General features: G+C 35.8%; 8 protein-coding genes across 8 annotated transcripts; 4 read left to right on the top strand and 4 right to left on the bottom strand.

Annotated features, from left to right (window-relative positions):
• Positions 1-112: 112 nt before the first annotated feature.
• Positions 113-1,401, top strand: RO3G_01595 (uncharacterized protein; the record flags this gene model as incomplete). Its single annotated transcript, XM_067656186.1, has 7 exons — positions 113-242; positions 306-331; positions 392-550; positions 598-679; positions 735-805; positions 866-948; positions 1,002-1,401. The coding sequence occupies 7 exons, from the start codon at positions 113-115 to the stop codon at positions 1,399-1,401; spliced, it is 951 nt and encodes a 316-aa protein (XP_067512287.1).
• Positions 1,402-1,842: 441 nt separating this feature from the next.
• RO3G_01596 (uncharacterized protein) lies at positions 1,843-2,896 on the bottom strand (the record flags this gene model as incomplete). Its single annotated transcript, XM_067656187.1, has 2 exons — positions 1,843-2,474; positions 2,527-2,896. 2 exons carry the CDS (start codon positions 2,894-2,896, stop codon positions 1,843-1,845), a joined length of 1,002 nt encoding a protein of 333 aa, XP_067512288.1.
• A 940-nt stretch (positions 2,897-3,836) lies between these two features.
• On the bottom strand, positions 3,837-7,842 carry RO3G_01597 (uncharacterized protein; the record flags this gene model as incomplete). Its single annotated transcript, XM_067656188.1, has 12 exons — positions 3,837-3,923; positions 4,090-4,461; positions 4,509-5,068; positions 5,128-5,239; positions 5,306-5,762; positions 5,820-6,177; positions 6,234-6,368; positions 6,418-6,621; positions 6,675-6,749; positions 6,802-7,163; positions 7,233-7,716; positions 7,770-7,842. The coding sequence occupies 12 exons, from the start codon at positions 7,840-7,842 to the stop codon at positions 3,837-3,839; spliced, it is 3,279 nt and encodes a 1,092-aa protein (XP_067512289.1).
• A 438-nt stretch (positions 7,843-8,280) lies between these two features.
• Positions 8,281-10,077, bottom strand: RO3G_01598 (uncharacterized protein; the record flags this gene model as incomplete). Its single annotated transcript, XM_067656189.1, has 3 exons — positions 8,281-9,070; positions 9,125-9,806; positions 9,858-10,077. The coding sequence occupies 3 exons, from the start codon at positions 10,075-10,077 to the stop codon at positions 8,281-8,283; spliced, it is 1,692 nt and encodes a 563-aa protein (XP_067512290.1).
• Positions 10,078-11,918: 1,841 nt separating this feature from the next.
• On the bottom strand, positions 11,919-12,731 carry RO3G_01599 (uncharacterized protein; the record flags this gene model as incomplete). The annotated part of the gene is made up of 2 exons (XM_067656190.1): positions 11,919-12,560; positions 12,624-12,731. 2 exons carry the CDS (start codon positions 12,729-12,731, stop codon positions 11,919-11,921), a joined length of 750 nt encoding a protein of 249 aa, XP_067512291.1.
• A 922-nt stretch (positions 12,732-13,653) lies between these two features.
• Positions 13,654-13,854, top strand: RO3G_01600 (uncharacterized protein; the record flags this gene model as incomplete). The annotated part of the gene is made up of 1 exon (XM_067656191.1): positions 13,654-13,854. One exon carries the CDS (start codon positions 13,654-13,656, stop codon positions 13,852-13,854), a length of 201 nt encoding a protein of 66 aa, XP_067512292.1.
• A 2,507-nt stretch (positions 13,855-16,361) lies between these two features.
• On the top strand, positions 16,362-17,768 carry RO3G_01601 (uncharacterized protein; the record flags this gene model as incomplete). Its single annotated transcript, XM_067656192.1, has 4 exons — positions 16,362-16,519; positions 16,577-16,657; positions 16,723-16,888; positions 17,013-17,768. 4 exons carry the CDS (start codon positions 16,362-16,364, stop codon positions 17,766-17,768), a joined length of 1,161 nt encoding a protein of 386 aa, XP_067512293.1.
• Positions 17,769-18,766: 998 nt separating this feature from the next.
• RO3G_01602 (uncharacterized protein) lies at positions 18,767-20,860 on the top strand (the record flags this gene model as incomplete). Its single annotated transcript, XM_067656193.1, has 5 exons — positions 18,767-19,333; positions 19,495-19,691; positions 19,747-20,017; positions 20,067-20,780; positions 20,837-20,860. The coding sequence occupies 5 exons, from the start codon at positions 18,767-18,769 to the stop codon at positions 20,858-20,860; spliced, it is 1,773 nt and encodes a 590-aa protein (XP_067512294.1).
• Positions 20,861-20,979: the final 119 nt, after the last annotated feature.

A 20,979-nucleotide genomic window follows, 5' to 3' on the forward strand; every position in this document is an offset into this window, starting at 1 on the left:
AAAATCAGGGGTAGTTGCTTCTTGTCTCACACTTACAAATCTTTTATAACCATATTCTCTCTCTTTTTTTTTTCCTTTTTTTTTTATTTCTTTCTTATATAAGTTTTTAATGATGAATAACCAAAACCTGCTTTCCTGTGAACTTGATCAACAAGAGCAAAATATTGCCATAGTAAAAAAGAGAGACTTTTCTTTAATCACATCTGACACGGACGAAGAAACATCCAAGAAAAAAGCTAAAAGTAAGCCAAATGCTTTCCCTATAATAATTAACTAACAGAATTTTTTTTTTTTTTACAAACTAGCCAAAAAGTCACCAAAACAACATGAGGTAAGCATATTCAGTTTTTATCATGTTGTTAGAGTGCAGTATTAATCCAAAGTTTATTAGAGTGAGACACTTGATGTATGGATAAGTGCCATTTTATTGAAAAAAGAAAATCCAGACACTGCAATATTCTATATATATTATGGGCCCAAGGACAGTCGCAATTGTTTCAAAAAAATTCCTCTTTTAAAAAGTCACGGTCATATTGACGTTTTGCTTATGGTAAACTTGTATGCAATCTCCTTCTTCATTAATTAACTGTGATTTAGGGTGTAGTTTACGCTTTGAAGAAACATGAGAATGATAGCAAATCTTTAGCTATCCATGTTGGTAGTGGTGATTTATATAAAGGTAATCTACATACTGTACAAAAGCAAATCAGGTTTACCAAGATTATTGCTTATAGATTTAAATAAATGCGAATCTTTAAAAGAAATCAAGGAGTTGATTGAGAAAAGAAAGAGTGTTACATCTATAGTAAGTATAAGTAAAAAAAAAAAAAAAAATCATAAAGAGCAGTGCTAATTTGTATACAAGAATTATGCAACCAGCAAACAATTGAAATCAAACTGGGCATACAAATCTGCTATTAGACAAGCTAGACAGGTTGTTTTGAAAGGGTAAGCTTATAAATCCAGCCTTTTTGAAGCTGATAACTCATTAATAAAGTAAGATTGGTTGGGGAAGATGAGTCTACAGTGGGATCACTTGATGTTGCAATGATTGAAACCGAGACAAATACTAAAGAAACAACCACGGAAAATGAAACAGGAATGGCAGCAAAAGAATTTACGATCGTAAATGATACAGCAGCAGCAAAAGTAAAAGGAGAAGAAGAGAAAGGGGAGAAGGGGAAATTAGAAAAAGAAGAGGAAACACTCGATAACTTAGTTATAGAAGAAGAGGACAACATAGTTGAATCAGCTACAGAAGGTGATGATGACATGACAATGAAGAGTATACCAAAAGAATCTTCAGTAGATGACAGTCAACCAATATCTTCAAGCTGGACGTTCAAGTTTAGTCTTCGTAACGTTGTAGACATTCTGAAGGCACCTTTTGGCCGAAAATGAAAATAGTAGTCTTTACAAAATAATAATATCTTTTTAATACACTCAATAAAATCTCCGTTTACTTTACTTTGGGACAGGTACAATATGCCGTCACTGCAGAGAAAAAAAAATTTTTTTTGGTCTTGGATATAAAAATTAATACCCTTGGTGTTTCCGTTATTTTTCTTTACTATTTTATATATAAAAAGGTAATGTACATAGTTTTCAATAGTTGGGGTATATTTTGGTCGTGTCATATTTTATGATGAGATTGATAGAATATAGAGTCAAGCACTGAGAATTACCCTACGAAGGTATATTTGATGCTATCCATATTCGCTGAAAACAATTATACACACCAAAATAATACCTTTAAAGATCATTTTCTTTTATTTATACTCATTCATAACTTTATAGATAATTCAAGTATCTTGTGTATAATTTCATAATAAACAATAACTTTTAAAAAGGAACAATTTTGCCTATTTCATTTTCTTTTGCCAACTTTAGAATTAAGCCAGAGATGGCACTATCTTGTACACTGATGCCTACACTTTTGAACAATGTGATCTTGTCTCTGTCTTGTTCAAACTTTATCTTTTTGTAAGTCACATTTCCAATCTCGAGCCAATCTTCTGATCGAGAAGATTTGATTAACTCGCCCGCTTCCTCTGAGCATGCCTCAACAGAGTCAACTGCAATCAATTGGGCTTTCTTGATAGTTTCCGCATCTACTTCGTGCATATCCTTTCTATAGGAACCCACACAATTCAAATGAACACCAGACTTGAGCCATCGACCAAACAAGACGGGGTCCGTTGCATTCGTACAGGTACACACAATATCAGCCTGCTTTACCTCGTTTTCCAGATCCTCGTTTGCAGAGATGATTTCTTTTTTGGGATAAATGGATCTTAATTCTTGAATGAGCTGATTTTTGCGTTCTTCACCTCTATTCCAGATGGCAATTCTTTCTATCGTAGGTCGAACAGCAACCATCATATCTATGTGAGAACGTCCCTGAGCACCGGCTCCAAACACAACCAAGTTTTTGGCGCTTGGGTTGGCATAGTAACGTGTTGCCAAGCCTGAACCTATTGAAATACCTAAGTTTTTCTTAAAATCACACTTCTTTTTCAACTCTACCAGCGGCCGTTCGTATGGCAGTTAAAGCGTCGGCATTCATCACGGCTTCAACAGATCCCTCTTCTTTATCTAAAACCACGATGGTAGCAGGTAAACCACTCTTGCCTTCCTTTGTTGGTACACTGACGATCTTTAAAGACGTGGTTTGATCGAGTCGAGAAGGCATAAATAAGGCTTGATGAGAGTCCATGTGAACACTGATACGCTGAGGTGATTGTGCTTTCAAAGCAAGTTTACTATCTAAATGACCCGCGGTAAACTTTTCAAAGGTCTCTCCCATTAAATCGATCATTTGGTTAAGAACCCCAGCATTATTTCTTGATAAAAGTCTGTTTATATTATCACGGGATAAGATGATGATGTTGGACATAGCGAAAAAAAAGTTACGGAAAAAAAAAGAAAGCACTAAACCAACCTTATTTATGTCATGCACTTTATGGTCCCACATGGAAAATGATTGGCTGATAGAATGGCTTATACACAATGATTTTGTCTTTATTTTATCCTTTTTCTTTTTCTCTTGTTTATATTCATTTATTATGTCTACTTTAAATGAACAGATAGTTCAGGTCGTATTCGGTTTAGCTAATCTTGAACTAAACATTTCTTTTATTAATTATTCACTGCCAATCTTAAATGTACTCTATGCTATCTTGATCAATTACTCCTATCGTTCTGCCCTGGGAGTCACTCACAGTCAAATAGGATGGTATCAAGGTTTACTTGCCACTTTAGTCATGAGAGCAGGTGGTGGATGTACAGTGTCTATATTAAGGGGTGAACCTATTGGTATCTTGAAAAGTAATGAATTTTGGGTTATTCACTGGTAGAAAAAAAAAACTTTTTTTCTTTGTTTTGTATAAGCTTATCCTGTATTCTTATTTAGTGCAACTTATTTCTTTATGTTTTCAAACACATATGTCTATGAAATACTTGACGTGCTATTCAATGTGCCAATGATTGAGCACGTATTCACTTTGTCTGATAGTATTCTACGTGCTTTAGCCATGTGCCAAAATGGTATTGATGGAGTCACTTCCAACCCTGCCCTCGGCCCTAATAAATACGTTGCGAAAGTTTTATGTGGGACCTTGGCTGGTTGTGGTGGTGGATTATGGATAGGTATTTAAAAAAAGAAGATGTGTACACATAAACACGTGTATTCATTCTATGTCTATAGACACCTTTCGTTTAACTCACTCCAATTGGAGTTTCTCTACACCTCGATTACTCCATGCTGCATCCATTGATATGAAAACTTCTTTTACAAGCACCTTATTTTACGTTGCAGCAACCAGTCCAGAGTTTTGTCATTGGCTTGATCTTCCTGTTTTGGAACCCAAGGTGGCACAGGCATGGAGCGCTGTCTTGATGTCTTCAGGATTCGCATATAAAAGCTACGTTAAAAGATGGGAAAGACGAATCAAAGATTTAAAGGAACAAAAAGAAAAGGCCAGTGAGAAAAAATCCGAATGAACTTTATGTGAAGATAAATCAAATAAACAAAAACCCAACCTTTTTATTTATTCATGTTAAAATTACACAGGAATGGACTTTTTATACTTTTAGACTATGACACCTTTGGCAAATCTTCTTGTCCGAGTCTTCTTCAATACTCCACCAAATAGGGGTATGCTGTACTGAGCAACCGTCTGTAGCACAAACTCGCACAGGCAGACTCGCTAGAGAAGTTGTTTTGCTTGGTAATGATAGGGTTGTATGCTGGTCCAATGATGGGATTTCAGCTATAGTCAAGGCTTCTAAAGCGGCTTCTCGCGCATTAGGGACCTTGGGATGACGGTGATGATGATTTTTTGATGAATGATGATCATATAAATAGTATGGGTGGTATGTAGCCTGACGGAAACGTCTCATGGCTGGAGTCGTGCCTTTTGCAATAAGTTTATAATTTTTAGCATAGACCATGATGGAGGACTGTTGTAAAAGATGAGTATACTGTTAGATAAAAGTCAGTGACTTACTTCTTGTGTAGTCGATGTACGCGTGTTCAGATCAATCAATTTACGCGTTGTGATATTGTGTGTTGGACACCAAACCTGAGGTACCATCAATCCAGAAGGAGAAGAGGAGTGGAATAAGCCGGCGGGAATAATGGGAATCTTGATTTTTCCTCCTGCAGATGTTGTGGTGGCCGATTGTATTTCAAAGGCAAGCCTGAATTTGTGTTCAATAGCGCATTGAACATGAACCGTTTTTTTACATTCAGTACAGGCCACACAGGCTCCCCTGATACTATTACAGAGTTGGCAAACCGCATCTAATCGTGCACTGTTCACACAGCCAATGTATTCCACAGGTGATAAGGATTTGGGGTGAACAAATTTGATTTCAGGTATAAATGCTGCACATTGAACATGGGCCCAGTAATATCCAGCGGTCTTCTTCAAGGGTTGCTGTATCTCCTCTGAAGATTTACAGCATAAAATGCATTCGTAGACATAAGATGCTACTGGGTTAATTCTGTTGCTGCACGGATCGCAAACCCACCCTTCTTTATCCATACTTTCAATACCGTAACAATCTATTGTATAAGTCAGTATAAACCTAGACACACATTTTTGCTGAATGGATAAAGCATACCACTATGAACAGACAAACCACAATCATAGCATGTATATAGCTTGTCTTCAAGACCAAACTGTAAGCAGACTTTGCATTCTGTAGGTTCAAATTTTAATGGGATCTCAGACTTCTAATAGAAAAAAAAAAAAAAAGGTTCAAAAATGAATTGGATACAATCATCTAATGCACAACTTACTTCTTCCTTTATCTTTTTTACGATTAATTTCGAGGATGAATCGTTTCTTTTACGTTTTTGTGATTCTAAAGTTTCAACTGCGTTTCCAATCGTGTTGGTAATGTTTGTCATTGTGATACGACCGTGTGGCGTATGAGGGATGGTGTTATTGATCTGACCCTGTCCGTTGACCTTTCGAGTTGATTCTGATATAGGTTTCGTTTTGGCGTATTTCAACCAATAGATGCCGCAATCATCACAAAGAACTTGATTGAACACTTTTCGCTTTCGATCAATATCCGAGGGTGATCTTCTCCAAATGTCTGACTCATTTGTTAAACAATTCATACATTGATAGGATCTCCCACTGTAGGTGGCTTTAGGTACGATCGTAGGATCAGATTCTTCGTCACTTTCCACTTCATCTTTAACGACATGATGCGATTTCTTCTTTTGTGCTAACTTTTTAAACTTTTTCCTATAAAATAGAGTTAAAGGCTTTTTGTTACATATGTGTGTTTTCTTGAAAGGTTACGTTGGTTTGAATATCTTTGTCCACTCGGAATAGACGGGTTCGTATCTATCTGTCTTCTTCCACTGATAAAAGAATCGAACAATGTCTGCCATCGATTTTGTTCCTACACTCTTTTTTGCATAATTCAGATCATGTCCATGCTCACGGATACTTTGTTCAAAGAGTTCGACCTCTTTTTTTGACCAGTCAACGATATGTTCAAAGTCATCTGGGCCTAGCTGAGACATCTTTTCAAAAGCAATGTCTGTGTGATATTGACCCTGTTCCAATTCGTAAAGTGCTCTGTCCATGAGATCTGATGAATGAGATGGAAGTGGTATGTTGTTTAATTGTTTGACTTGGTCCATATAATCATCAACTATGAAAAAGTTAGTTTGCTGCTTATAAAAAAAAGCAAACGGTTTTGATGATTACCTTGTTCGTCATTCAGAATGCCTGGTCTATAGACACATGTCACCGTATCATCTCCACCTCGAATAGGGGCCATGGATGATCGATCGAATGGTTCATAATTATCAGCAGAGCTGATATCAGAAGGACTTGGTTCAACTTTTTGATATAAGCAAAGTGATTTGTAGATGAACATGGACAATCTTACCTGATCTTTTACTGCTACTGAGCCGTTGAACAGATTTTCCTTTTTTGTCACTTTTTTTTGTTTTGCTTTTACTGCTTGAGAGCGAATTGGATTCACTTACGGGGGATAAGCTTCTATTCTTTGTCGGATCCCAGTCAGGAACATTCGCTTGATATTTAGGGCCTATTCTACTCTTTGCTCTTGGATATATTCGATCATCGATATCTATATAGATTGATGAGTTCAGGCTGTGTTTCTTTTGTTAGGTGGCGTATTACCCAAGATATCACCCATGTTTGTATTGACGCCAAAATATCTGAATGGCCACATGTTTGTCATTTTTATCTCAGAGTCTATACATGAAAAACGTCAGATGGCAATCATACTCTTACGGTTGGTGCTTACTCTTGACTTTCTTTGGATTGTTGATCTTGATTTTGATAGCAGAGGGCTGACTTACAGAGGCTGGTTGCTGCTGTTGCTGCTCTGGTTGAGCCGTCATGATTTGTGGCTGTGTTTGTGGTTGAGATTTAGATATCTGGGACCGGGTAGTACGAGTTTGTCTTTTTTTAGCGTCATTTTTGTCGCTAGTCTTTTGATTGGATGATACCGGACTATCAGGATTTGAAGAGCTAGCAAGCACTTCTTGACGTGTACAAAATGCGCACTGCCATGCAAACCCTTTCGATGGTTTACGAGCCAAGGGAGGGTTTAAGCAAGTCATATGGTAACTCTTTTGGCAAGCTGCACACTTTACAGAAGCGGCACTAACAAACGGAAATAGAATATAAATAAATCTACAGACACATGTATCCACAGCTACAATAAAAACATACCTTGAGCACCACTCTTGACACACACAGCAAATCCTTCTGGCCACAGTCAGATCAGATGCCTTTCCCTGCTCCACGACGATAAATTGATAGCGTTGTTTAAGGGCATCCAATGTGTCCATTGGCACATTTTGTACTGTTTCACATGGCACTACATCGTACACACGTTGAATGTACCTATCATACAATTGATTATAATAAAAGTGATCTTGCTGCTTTCTATAGTCGTCTATCTGGTCCTTTGAAATATAATACTTGTGGGTAACAACACATTTGCCACGAATAGATGAGACGGGATTAATGTCGGAATGCATCGTGGCTACCAACAGACAGGGATCAGCCGACTTTCTGTTGATGACATCTTTAGGTCGATTGAACCAGGCAATGCGAGCTTGCAAGCCTTTGCGCTTGTAGGAATTGCAAAACTCCATGATTCTGCCCACATAGTAAGGCTCTCCCAAGTGCTCAGGCGCAAGATAAACGTGATCTACAGAACAAAAAAAGGTTGAGTTACAGTCAAGAGACTCTTGAATCGCTTACCGTTTATGTGCACAGTAACGCCGTCTGCTAAAGTAGTGCTTGTAATATGAGGAGCAGATTTAACGTCTGTCATTCTGAAAGATAGTGAACGGGGTTAAAAAAAGCGCTTCTCGTTACCAGAGAAAGAAAAAAAAAAAAAAAAGAGGAAAAGACTTGAAGCCCAAAAAAAAGAGTTAAAAAAGGAAATGAAGAGGGTGCGGTAAACTACTTTGAAACGTTTTTTTTTATATAAAAAGAATACAATTGAATCCTTTTACTATGCCTCTTGTTTATTCTATTTGATGATTTATAACTAAAAGGGTAACTGAATACTATTCAATTGATAACAAAGATAGATGAATGTGAAGAAAAAAAAATTCTTTTTATTAAAATGATTATATGAATTATATAAAGTTATATTACTATGATATGTGTATAATATGTAAAAAGGAGAAGAAGGAAAGGATTAGTGTGATGTAGTACATATAATAGAAACAAAAATTATTTTTCGTCTACTACAAGGGAGAAGGACCTAGCGTTGTCTCTTTGAATCTTCACGTCTTTTTGCCCAAGCCTTGATGATCATTAAAGCAGCCACATAACTGAGAGTGATGGAAGTTAAAGCGACGACGACATTCATCAAGAACATGGAATCTACATTATTACGACGTAACCATAATAAAGTACCAGAGTTGGATGCCATGAACAGAATAGAGCCAGCAATCAATAAGAAAGCGCCAACGAGTTCAGTAGGGGGTCGACTGGGCGTCTTTTCTGAAGGTGCGTTACGGTACAGGATGACGTAAGTAGCCAATCGAGAAACAGCAGCCGAAGAGAGTAAAAGGCCCCAGAGCCAGTGAATGTTGCTAGAGTAAGCAGTGTCCTGGTGATGATTTCCCATGGAAATACCAGTCATGAAGACAGTGAGAGCAGGGAAGGGGTTTAAGGAATAGGTCTGCTTCTTTTCCTCACGCACTTTCTTTGTGCCTTCCAACAGTCTGCGTAAAGCCTTACTTTCTACAAGGACACCAATCAATCCACACCACCACCACATAAAGGCGAGACTGGCATGTTCAAAGTCTTTATGAGTCCATTCGGGGTCTTGACCAAAGTGCTCCATCCAGGTGTTTGTGATACCATAAGTGAAGATCAAGCCGGATTCAACCATTTCAAAGCTGAAATTTGAGCCATTAGGAACATGATTCCATGCCCATCCTCTTTCAGCAAAGGCACCAAGATATCTGCCAAAGGTGATCATACCATAAAAGAAGAAGATACCACCTTTAATCAAATGAGCAATGCATCCCAACACTTCCCAAGATCTATAAATGGCCTGTAAGTAAAAGTGAATCTAGTGTTTTTGTTGACTTTTTTACCTGCAAACACCATGATAGACGACAAGACCGCTTAAGGTTTGAGTGAAGATCAAGAGAATAAAAGTTCTTCCCATAATCAGATGATAATAACGACAGAAAACGTTTGTGAACGAATTGTCAGCGAGGGCTACAAATGCGGTTTTTACAAATTTGGGTATAAAAGGTGAAACCGCATTAAACAAACGCATTGTAAACCCAGGGTTTTCATCTACAGGAGCCAGCGTAGTAGGAGACAAGCACATTTCCTCATCCTCATCCTCTTCGTAATTCCCAAGATGATGATGCTTGTCATGGTCAAATTCATTCATTCGTAAGGTTTCTCCACTCGTCTTGCTTCTCGTACTGCTACTGCTACTGCTACTGCTACTGTCATGACCGTCATCGGCGGAGGAGGAGGAGGAGGAGGAAGAAGAGCGCATGAGATGAGCACTTTCCAATTGTTCATAAGTACCCTTGCTACGAGCTACAGCATTGGCAATCTTTCGCACGATACCCACAGTCATTTGAATGATGAGCAGCAAGAACATGATCCAACCAAGGGTATGATGTGAATTTCCTTTGTAGAGATGAGGAGTCGAATGGCCATACAATTTAGCGAAAAAGAAACCAAGCATGGCTACAGCAAATGCCAATAACTGCGTTGGGACATGAAGCGATGATTTAGCGATACCAAACATAATGCCTGATGACATGATTAATAATGAAAAAGAGAATTGGTTTCATCACTTTTTACCTAAAGGCATCAAGATCCAAAAAGAAAGTACCATCATCGAGACATGAAGATAGAAATAAGCTTTATCTCCAGGATAGAGTGCATAAGACATTGGCTCATCTCCTGTAGCATTGAATGCTGGGACTGTTTCATTCATGTCCATACCAGCATGACCATGCTGTGCTAACACATACTGTGAAAAGAACAGTAGTAAAATGCTCAAGTAGAATAACTTGGTCATTGTTGGGTGAAGAGAGATAAAAGTTAAAAAAAAAAAAAAAAAAAAGAAAAAAAAAATCCCTGTTATAATTGATGGTGTTGTATTTATAATCACAAGTGAGATCCGAAACGGGGTGTGGACTTGTGTGAATGGCAAGGGGGGGGGGGAAGGGTTTGAGGAATCACACAGAAAATTAAAGATAGTCTTTTTTTTTTTATTATTTCTTTTCTACATTCATCATCTACAGTCTCCGATTATTTCTACTTTCTGGTTATTTTCTTGCTTTTTTTTTAAAAAAAAAAAAAAAAAAAAAAGGCAGTGAATGGATATGATTTTGGCATACCAAAGTTCTTTAATTTCATTCTAGAAAAATAAAGTATTGCGTTAGAATGTCCTACAAGCGAAAATGACGTACTTGTAGCACGTTTCAGTACAAACGGAAAAATTTATTTTCCTCTCTATTGTTCTTTTCTAATTGATAAACAGGTCTTTATGCTTATAAAAGAAATTCGAATTTTTGCGACAAGAGATGATGGATGAAGATATGTGTGTGAATGAAAGAGATGAAGTGGATGATAAAAAAAAGGGTTTAGGTATCCATGTGTGTGTGTGTGTGTATGTGTGGGTATCTTGTTTATGGTCAAGTAAATAAAAAAAAATCTCGTTATATTCTGAACTTTAAATGAATCCGGCTTTTCTATTTTTTATCATGTATTCAAGGATAATCTTTCGGTAAAAGACTCTATTTGCTGAGTACATTGTCAAATTTTAATATTTTTCTATTTATTTCTCTCGCTCTTTCTTTTCTTTACAATTTTGTTGATAGAGAATCATTAGTGTATGTCATGCTATTATCACGTTATGGCGCACTGTATAAGGCCTTCAATGCTCTTGTGGGATGTATAACTCGGAACATTAATTATCCACAGAGGATGACTCCGTTCGGCAAAATATAATTAAGCTTTCTTACTATTTTGTTTATTTTGCTTGCTTTTATTTATTTAATCAAAAAAAAATAAAATTAAGACTTCATTTGGATTAGCTCAGTTTTGAATTTCCCTGGCAATGAAGATAGTCTATCTGCCCTTTTTTTTTGACACTTGATTGTGTAACATGGAAAAACTTTTTTTTTGTGTAGTGGATTTGCATGGAACAAGAGAGAAGGAACGAAAAAGAGGCAATCGTCGGATTTACTATTACACAAGATATAGATTCACCCTTTGTTTTTATTGTGGATTATCCTCAATTTCACCTATCCATTCTTTTTTTCTTGCTCAGTTACGCGTTTTCATTCAATAGTCAACATCTACAATATTTATTCTAAAAAGCCTTGATGGGTCATCCTTGAAGATTGAAGATAAAAGTTGCACATGTTTAACCCTCTTCTTTAAAAAACAACAACAAATCTTTTGGTCTATCCAAGTTTCACATCATTTTTGTGTAAATAGCAAAATGAATAGAATCCAATCAATCAAAATGTGGTCAAATTAAAGATATGCTTGTGTCAAGTAAGAAATGAAATCAGACCACAAAATTCTTTTATGCTGCTGCGATTCAAGTAAAATGACGTGTAACTTGACACATGCGCAGTTACTTGTATTAAGGCATTTAAAAAAAAAAAAAAAAAAAAAAAAAAAAAAAAAAAGACGTATTTTTTTGGGTTGGTTTTTCCATGTTGAATGCAAGGTTTTATTAGTGTTGAATATATGCTAATGTTGAATTACAAAAGTACAAATGTTGAATCTATGGTACAAATAATGTTGAAAAGAATTATGTTGAATATATAAAAGGGGGAATATGTTGAATATGTAAAAAGTTGGAATATGTTGAATATACAAGAGAGTATTATGTTGAAAATATTTTTAAGCTTTGTTAACCTTGTCAAGCAATAAACCACGAAGGAATTTGATTTCTGCTTCGAGGTTATTGACTCGTTCTTGAAGATGGTCTGATTTGACAGTCATTTCACGAACAGATTGTTCCATGGCTTGTTCACGCAACTTCTTCTTGACACGGAAACGTGCACTGGCAGCAGTGTTGCGACGGCGTTTGTCTTCATCTGTTGCCGATCCTTCTTCAACATTCTCCAAAGGACGCTTGACACCAGCTACAGCTTTCGTCTGTGTCATGTTAGGAGAACTAGGAGACACAGGATTGGCAGCAGCAGCGGTAGACAAGAGAGCAGCCAAGAGTTGATTGGGGTTTGCTACATGAGTCAAAGGAGCAGCCGAGGGCTTAGGGAGCAAGATTTGACGAGTAGCAGCTACAGGAGGAACAGGAGCAGGCGCCAAAGGACGTGGTTGAATACGCTTTAATGGTGTTTGTTGTTGTTGTTGCTCCAAGTGTTGCTTGGGCAATTCATAATCCAAGTAATTAGCAAGTGTATCGTATGTGACAGGATCTAACCCAGAAGACTTTAACTGTGAAGGCGTTGGACTCTTTGACTTATCATCATCATAGATGCCTACACCAGGTTTGACATCAAATGTGAATTGAGCATTGCTCTAAAAAAAAATTTTTTTTTCGTGAGTCATTCTGATGACTTTTTTTATATATTCAATATTTACCCATAAGTCAAGTTCGTCAGCAACCTCCTTTTCATATTGTAAAGTTGCTTCTGCTGGTGTATCAAACACCAGGGAGTCTAATCCTGCCACATCGTAATTGTAAGACATATTTTTTTGTTTTTGTATGATTGATGAATGGAAAAACAAGGAAACAAAAAAAAGTTTTTTTCCACTGTATTTGTAATACTCGGTATGACAAATAAATTTCCCAACCAATCATTTTTGAATACATTATCAATACGTGACTGTTTAAAACGGGTATTGAATTAGATAATCTGTATTCCAAAAGTGCAGCCACTCTAATCACTTGGATAAAAAGGCACAAGGATCGAGACTCTGCTGAATAATCCTACGTTTTGTCGAGTTGAAGGTTTAAAAAAGAAGGAATTGGGATAGATGAAATGGAGAATAGCTCAAAGAGACGAAACATCTTGCCAAAATCAAGTGAATAAAGAATTTAACCCTCGATCTGAAACAATAATGGAAAGGATAACCTTTTTTTTTTTTTTTAAAAAAAAGAATGTGCTTATTTTATAGGAGATCAAATAAAGACAAGATAATGAACCTGAGCAATATAGACTGTTTTCAGCACTCTTTCTCTAATCTGCACAAATTTAGTCTTTTAAATAATCTTGTTTGTTAAATAATCATTCTATTTTCTTAATCTTCTGGCTATTAAACGCTAGCAAACTTTTATCCTTTTCTGATTTGTTATTGGCCATGTGATCTATGAAAAACTACTTTCAATCATATGTTTATGTTGTATATCTTTTATGTATGAGTAAAGAAGTATTGATATTTATGCTTTGCTATGTATAACTTGAGCTGTATCATACATTGAAGGCTTAAACACTGCTTTATTTACAAAACTATTAGATCCTAGTGAATCAGTATAGTCCAAAGTCATTTATCTTTACATAATTTCTGTCTAAAGGACATTCAGTTTGTCTTTAATATCATGATGATCAACAAGACAATCATAGTTCAAAGTTTTCAATTTTTCCAACTCCTCTTTTTGTAGCTTAATCACATGTTACAAATTTTGCTCTACAAAGACTATGAAAAAAAAAAAAAAAAAAAAAAAAAAAAAAAAAGAGCAGATGGAATAATTTTGACTTTATATTTTTTTTTTGCTTTCTGTTGTTGTCGTAAAAAGCTAATGATTGTTATTCAAGAGAGGAGTTCTTTCATGAGAAGAATTCTGTTTATCATCTTTAGAAGAACGATATGAGGATGTGTCATTGTTGGTGACAAAGCAAAAGATTTCAGATAATAATGACTTGATATCTTGAAATACATTTGCTTTATATTTATGCACTCTTTCTGAGCGTAATCGATGTCGTTTATCTATCAAACGATGAAGACAGTACTAATAAAACAAAAGTTAGTCAGTACACTTGATAAAGAAATATGTCTTACAGTAACTACAGCGAGTACACTTAGACTAGAGGTGGCTGATATCATGAACGTAATGATTTGCTGATACATGACAGCACTCATTATGGGTGCTCCACCCAATATTTGACCGGTCATCGCTCCTGGAATAGTAATCAATCCAGCTACTGACATTCGATTGATAGTGGGTAATAATGCTACTCGGATCGCATCTTTAGCTATACTTCTTCCAGCCTCTTTTCGTGTCGCTCCAAAACTCAGATAAGTTTCAATCTGTTCTGATTCTTCACCTGCCTTTTTCAAACAAGTTGTTAATCCTACTGCCATTGCGCCTGATGTAATGCCCAATAATAGTCCAACTGTCGGAATAAATAATTCAGGTAACCAAAATTGCTTTTCATTAATAGCATAGCGTGTTCCAATAATGCCAATAAAGAAAGTTGAAAATATGGTCGACAAAAGCACGGTAGGAAACTATGTATGATAAGTAATAGAATAAAGGAGTGGGTTATACAAACCATTCCACTAAAAGACCATTCAGATTTGTTATAAACCGTTTCACATGAACTTAAAAAGACAAGTAAAACTACACAAACATACCTATAAATAAAAGTCGCCTATAAAGCATTTATCCAAGCGAATCTTACATGTCATAAGCATAACAAGTATAGGATGTTTAGCTTTAAAGATATTGTCAAGTATACTCCCCTATTCAAAATCCTAGATAAACAATAGAGATCCAAACACATACAAATACTTGCCATAATTGTTAATTGAACAATACATCTTATCGAGCTTGTCAATAAAGATTTCTCAAGCTTTAACCCAAGAAAAAATGAAATGATACCTAACACCACGCTTTTCTTTTCAGCTTAAAATTAATGAATGCAGTGTACTTATTACCATTGATAATAATAAATGAAGATGCTATTGCTACATTGTACCATGTTAAATCAGGAAGCTGTTCGCTGTTGTCCTGTTTAAGCAAGTATTGAACGAGAACATCCATAAGAAAGAAAAAAAAGATGGTCAATTACATAAATCATTATGATTTTAATGAAAAAAAAAAATTATCCGAAATGACGTGTGGCTGCTATGTCTTTCGTTTTCATGCATTTTCAGGTATTTGACTCCGCCTCAAATTGGAGGTAAAAGGACAATGCGTTGAAGGATTGATCAGTAACCAGTTGATCATCATCGTTGTGATCTCGTATAATTTTCTCATTTTCAGCAAGACAAAAAGTAAAGCAGAGGCTGAATGCTATCATAAATAATTCTATTTTTGAGTGGTTATGTGCATGACAAGTTTATTGTTTTATTTATAACTTAGCATCTTGATCCAATTAGAGAAATCTATCTGACAAATAATTCATCTTTTGCAGTGCGCTCTCTTTGGTATTAATGAAAGTCACATACAACTTGAATTTCTTTTCCGCTTTGTAAAGAGGACTAACTTGTCTAAAGAATCAAATTTCTATTGATGCAAAGGGTCTTATCTATCTTTCCATCTCTTAAAATACTTTGTGGGTATACTTGATCTTTTTGGATAAATTGTGTTTTTAAAGCTTTTCACTGGTGAATAATTTATATTTCCATCTAAAACTTGAATTTTATTAAAAAGAGCTGTTCCAACACCAAGAGTCAATTCTCTCACTTTGAGAATTCGAATCCATCCGTTCTTTCATCTTTAATTCTGAATATGCTGTCACTAGTTTTGTTTTTCTCTTGATTTCTTTTTTTGCTGTAGAATCATAAAGCAAACGATAATCTAAAGTAAATTAAATATCTATCAAGCCTTTCAAATACTATACATCTCATGAATATGTTCTCAGCTTTGGTTTTGAAAATGATAAAGTAGGTTGAATGTGGTTAAAATGTAAACAAATTTTTTTTTCTTGCAGTAAAATAAAGAGTATTAGAACTCAATTTATAATACATTATTTATTTGGTTATAAGCTCACTGTTTCTATTTCATGATAGAAGGATCACTGGCAAGTGAAAATAAAGGATATAAGCCAATGACATATTGAGATCGATAATCAGATTCTTAAAATAACTGTTTTTCTTTTGCAGTAAATGGGGCTTATTGTATACGCTTTGTCGTGCGCATTTCTTTTTTAAGAACAATAAATGTAGACACATTAAATACTGTACACAAAAAGAGGGATAGTTACCCAAATATGGCATCAAAGCCCTTTTTCTTTATTATTGAGGAATGGAAGTCCGCGTGGAATCTTCTCTCCCCCCTTCACGTGTGCTCAATTATTTTAGCTTGTCATTTCATTACAAGTTCATTTCTTTCTTCTTTCTTTTATTTTTTTCTCCCTATTTTTATTATAAAATATGGATCGACAAGAACAACAAAAGACTTTGGGTATCGTTCCTTTAATGTTAAAAGATGAAATCAAACAAAAAATGAAGCAAAAAGGATTCAGAATGATGTTGGAGACTCCTATTGAATCCATGAATGAATTAACAGAAACATTTCAAATTGCTAAAAAGTAATTATATCACAAATAAAGATGATGGAGAAAACTAACATCTACTTTCTTTTATAGTCAATTACCTGTCTATGGCTTTGTTTTACGAGGCAAAGATGTGATTCGCGTTTGGTTAGCAATGATAAAGCAAGAAAAAGAGTAAAAATAGATTTTTGTTTCCCCTCTCCCCAAAAAAAAACTTTATTAAAGAATGGTTATGATAGGGCACAAAGGGATATATGCTTTTTGCATGCTAGTAGCTCAGCAAATGATGCAGAAAAAGAAATAAATTTGTATCAACACTTAGTATTGGCCACAAAGAAGAATATGAATAGTGAAAGCAAGACAATCTTATCCAAATCAAATGTATTGGCACAAAAAAAGGCAGCAGTACGTCCAACAAATCGTACAGCCTTAAACACAAAAGATGCTACTCGGGCCCCAAGATCATCTCAGCTAGTAGGATGCTTCATTTAATTTCGTTGTATTTTATTGACATAAATTCTTTGTTTAGAATAAACAAACCAAAGTAGGAAACTCCGCAGCATCAAGAAAAACATTAGATGGTGTAACAAACAAATCAGCAAGTGGTTCCCCTGCAAAAAAGGTGTTGTCACCCAAGAGTGATGCATCCAAGAACACACCTTCTACTCTTGTCAGTACTGGAAGGACCAAGAGACCGGGTAAATCACTTGAAAAGACAAGAGTCGTCGCAAAGCCTCCTCCTGTCCAAAAGAAAAGTGACACAAACAAAACAATAGAGAAAAAAGAGGAAAAGGAACGGGTCCAAGAAGAAAAAGGAGAGTCAATCGCTATTGAAGAGCAGATGATGACAGGTCCAGAAGAGCTTGCGATCAAAGAAAGATCAGAGGAGGCAGTCCTTCAACCTGTGCCTCAATTGTCTACTTGTTCAAGCACACTTTTTGATGAACACGATGCAGAAGTTGCCGCAACAACAACTCGCCTTTTGGTGAATCATGAAAATCAAATAGAGCCATGTTCGTCTGTGAGAAGTTCGAGTCTCTCACCCAACTCTGTAACATCTCTTCCTAGACCTGAAACACCTGAAATCAGTGAGATCCGAAGCAAGTTTGAACAAACCATTCAAATCAGTCACCATGAAAAAATGTCACCAAGACCAACTTCTAAGGTGTCTAATGAACTTGTCTCTCGTATTAAAGAAATGAAGCCAAGAGACCCAGCTGGATCTAAAGTCAAAAGTATGGTGGAATTCTTTATGGATGAAAACTTGAACAAATGGGAGTTTTAATATAGAAAAGATGATTCCACTCTACATCTCACAAACATATACACATATCTATACACATTCATATACACATACAAGCATATAATTATTTTTTCTTTGCTCATTAAAATAATATTTTACTTGAATCAGTCATATTGACAAAGTGAAAACAAAGGACATGGTTTAAATCCTTCAAGGCAATCTACTTTTATTCTTAATACTCAGTGGAAGACACAAGAGAGTAATACAATTATTCCAGAGCCCGAATTGGATGTTCATACCTAATGTCTTTTTTAAAGATAAGCATCTTCTTCAGTAGTAGATTTTAATATAAAAAAACACTCTAATCCCCGCTTCAGCCATTTTTCTCTTTTTTTTATGTGTCTCAAGCGTTTATTCCCTTCCTTTTTTCTTTTTCTCTTTATGAAGCAGGAAAATGACTTGTCGTAAGGATAACAAACAACAATAATCAAAATACTCAACTTTATTAGAATCAAATTGGTGGCATGAACAAGTGCTTTCACCTACAAACGAATGTTTTTATAAAGACTTTGTCCTTATAAGTGAATTTTCAGAAATAGAAGGTCCACTGCCTCTTGTGATTATAAGTGGGGATGAATATATTGACTTGAAACAACTCTCTTCAGAACAAGAATTGAAACGACTTGGTTTGAATTCTTTTGATCTCAATGCTTTTGTTCTTCGTGTGGTTTCAGTTGATAGAACAGAGTAAAATATAGTAACAGAAATACTTTTTAACTGACATTGTCTATGTGGATTTAGTCAGTCAATCGAACCTTGCCATTCACCCATAGCATTTTCAATACCAGATGATTCTCAAGTTTATTTTACAGACAATGAACATCAATTTTCTGCATTTGTAAGAACTGAGAAGAAATGGGGGATTATTTTAAATAAAAAACTAATTTTACAAGACACATCATTTAACGTTATTCGATATTCACGCAAGAGGTTATGTTCATCCAGTTTCACTCTCCTACATCACTCGAGATTTCAACAAAATGATGATCAAGTCCGATGACCTCAGGGAACGCTTTCATCAAGCCTCGAGTCACTTGAAACGAGGCAACTATGTCAACTTTATGCTCGACCTCAAATGCCACTTGCTCGATTTGGAATACACAAAGTCAACCACCAAGCATTTATCGATGGAGGCCATCGAACAGGCTGCCACAGTCACCAGATTTATTCTCGAAACACTCGAGTTTAGCTTACCACCGATCGAACCACCCAGAGACTATCAGCCGACCTGCATAGATACCCTTTATCCTGTACCTAATTTTGAAAGAAAACTAAGGTCCTTGGCTCAGCTCTGTCAGCAATCGACTCGAGTGATTCCCTTGGTGTATTCCATGATTGAACCTCAAACCAATGTGCCAACGCGCCGATTGACCTTTTCAAATTCAATCATGAATGATATCTACCATGAAGTCATTCAGTGTCTCAAACAAATGACAGTGTATCTTGGTCAAAGTAGCGTTGTGCTTGACCTTGAAGAGGAAGAAGAGTCCTTTATAGAGCCCGTGTCTTTTGCGCTTACGATGGGACATACGTTTATGTTGAATATGGTAAACCCTCAACCAAGAGAGTAAGTATAGACCTTCTTTGTATCTCTTGCTTTTTTCTCTTGTCTAATCTTAATTTTTTTTTCTACAATAGACAAGTATCAAAGGTATGTTTGATAGGCACACGTTTTTTTTTTCATGTGGCAATAATATGGAGTCATTAGGAACTCAAAGAGATATCAGAAGACACACAGCCAGCAGAATTGTATCCTATTTTATTTACTGCCTCACAACTGTGGAAATCTGAAGAAATCGGTTTATTAAGTGTCCTTGGACGCTATCGATCTTTAATTGTGGATGTCATATTTTCTTTAATGACCGGCAGAGCTGTTTTAGTGCAAGGAAGTTTGAAAAACAAAGAGTAAAAAACCGCATATGTTTAGCATATAAAACCAGTAGTAATTTATTCTCACTAGTTTGATAAAGCAAGTCGTCAAGGCCTTATCTGTCTTTGTACCTGGGCAGAGTATAACAAGGCATCAAGTGATTGAATGGTTTGAAAAGGGAAAACTAAGGGATGTACAGAATATAAAGTTGGTTGGCATTGATAAAGGTCAGTTGGATTCAAGTATACACATTGATAGTAGCTGCGTACTGGACGTTGATACTGGCTCACTTAATTCAAGCCCCGTTTATGTTGAAGGGCAGTGGATAAATCAATTCTTGGATAGAATGTCACTTTTCTCTGTAATATTCATATCTCATTTGATTTTTTGCAACTAACTTATTTGTATAGTCTGATGCTTCCTATTTGGCCTATTTACATACTGTATTTATGACAATATCACTTAAAGCATTCATCTATCACCATTTGTATGTCACAGATGATTTTAAATTGGAAAATAATACATCTTCTTTTCATAAAGGATATACATCAGATAACAACTCAGAGGCTAGCAGTACTGCCAGTAGCACAAGCACACTCAGCAGAAAGTGGAGTCAACGCTTACTAAACTATTTAAAAAAGCATGAAGAGGAACAAGAATCAGATGACGATTATTCAGACGAAAACCAAGCAACAATCACACCTAAACGAGTAGAGGAAAAGCAACAACAGCAACCTCGTTCGCTTGCGGGCTTATTTGATAATCCTTTTCAAGATAATAGTAGTAGTAGTAGAGCAGAAGAAGGTGATGATAATAGGATAAGAAAAAGCAATAGTATCTCTACCTTGTATAGTATCAACAGTAGAAAAAGCAGTATAAGTAGCGTGTTATCAAGTCAAAGTAGTGACAGCCTTGAGGATGCTCTCAACCGTGCATTGACTATAGATGATCGTGATTTTGAAACATTGGATGAGTCAGATGATAATAGTATTGCTGGGTATAGGCAACACAGACGACAAAATCGAGAAGTGGGACCTGATGGGGTTCCACTGATTGAAAGAAGAGGGAGAAGATACCTTCAAGAAAAGCTGAAAGTCTATGGGGATGATCAAACAATTGTCGTGGTAATACTATTAAAAGAAATGTACGCAATTATTTAAATTTCTGATATAAATCATAGTATTTGGCAACTAGCTTGCAGTAATATAATTGAAAAAAAAAAATCTCCCAGCATACCTTCAATATTATGATTATCTATTTTTATACCATACATCACAATCTACATATTATTTTACATTGTCATAATTATAGTCGTCCTTTTTT

Source organism: Rhizopus delemar, genomic scaffold, assembly GCF_000149305.1.
Source record: "Rhizopus delemar RA 99-880 supercont3.1 genomic scaffold, whole genome shotgun sequence".
NCBI classification, from domain to species: domain Eukaryota; kingdom Fungi; phylum Mucoromycota; class Mucoromycetes; order Mucorales; family Rhizopodaceae; genus Rhizopus; species Rhizopus delemar.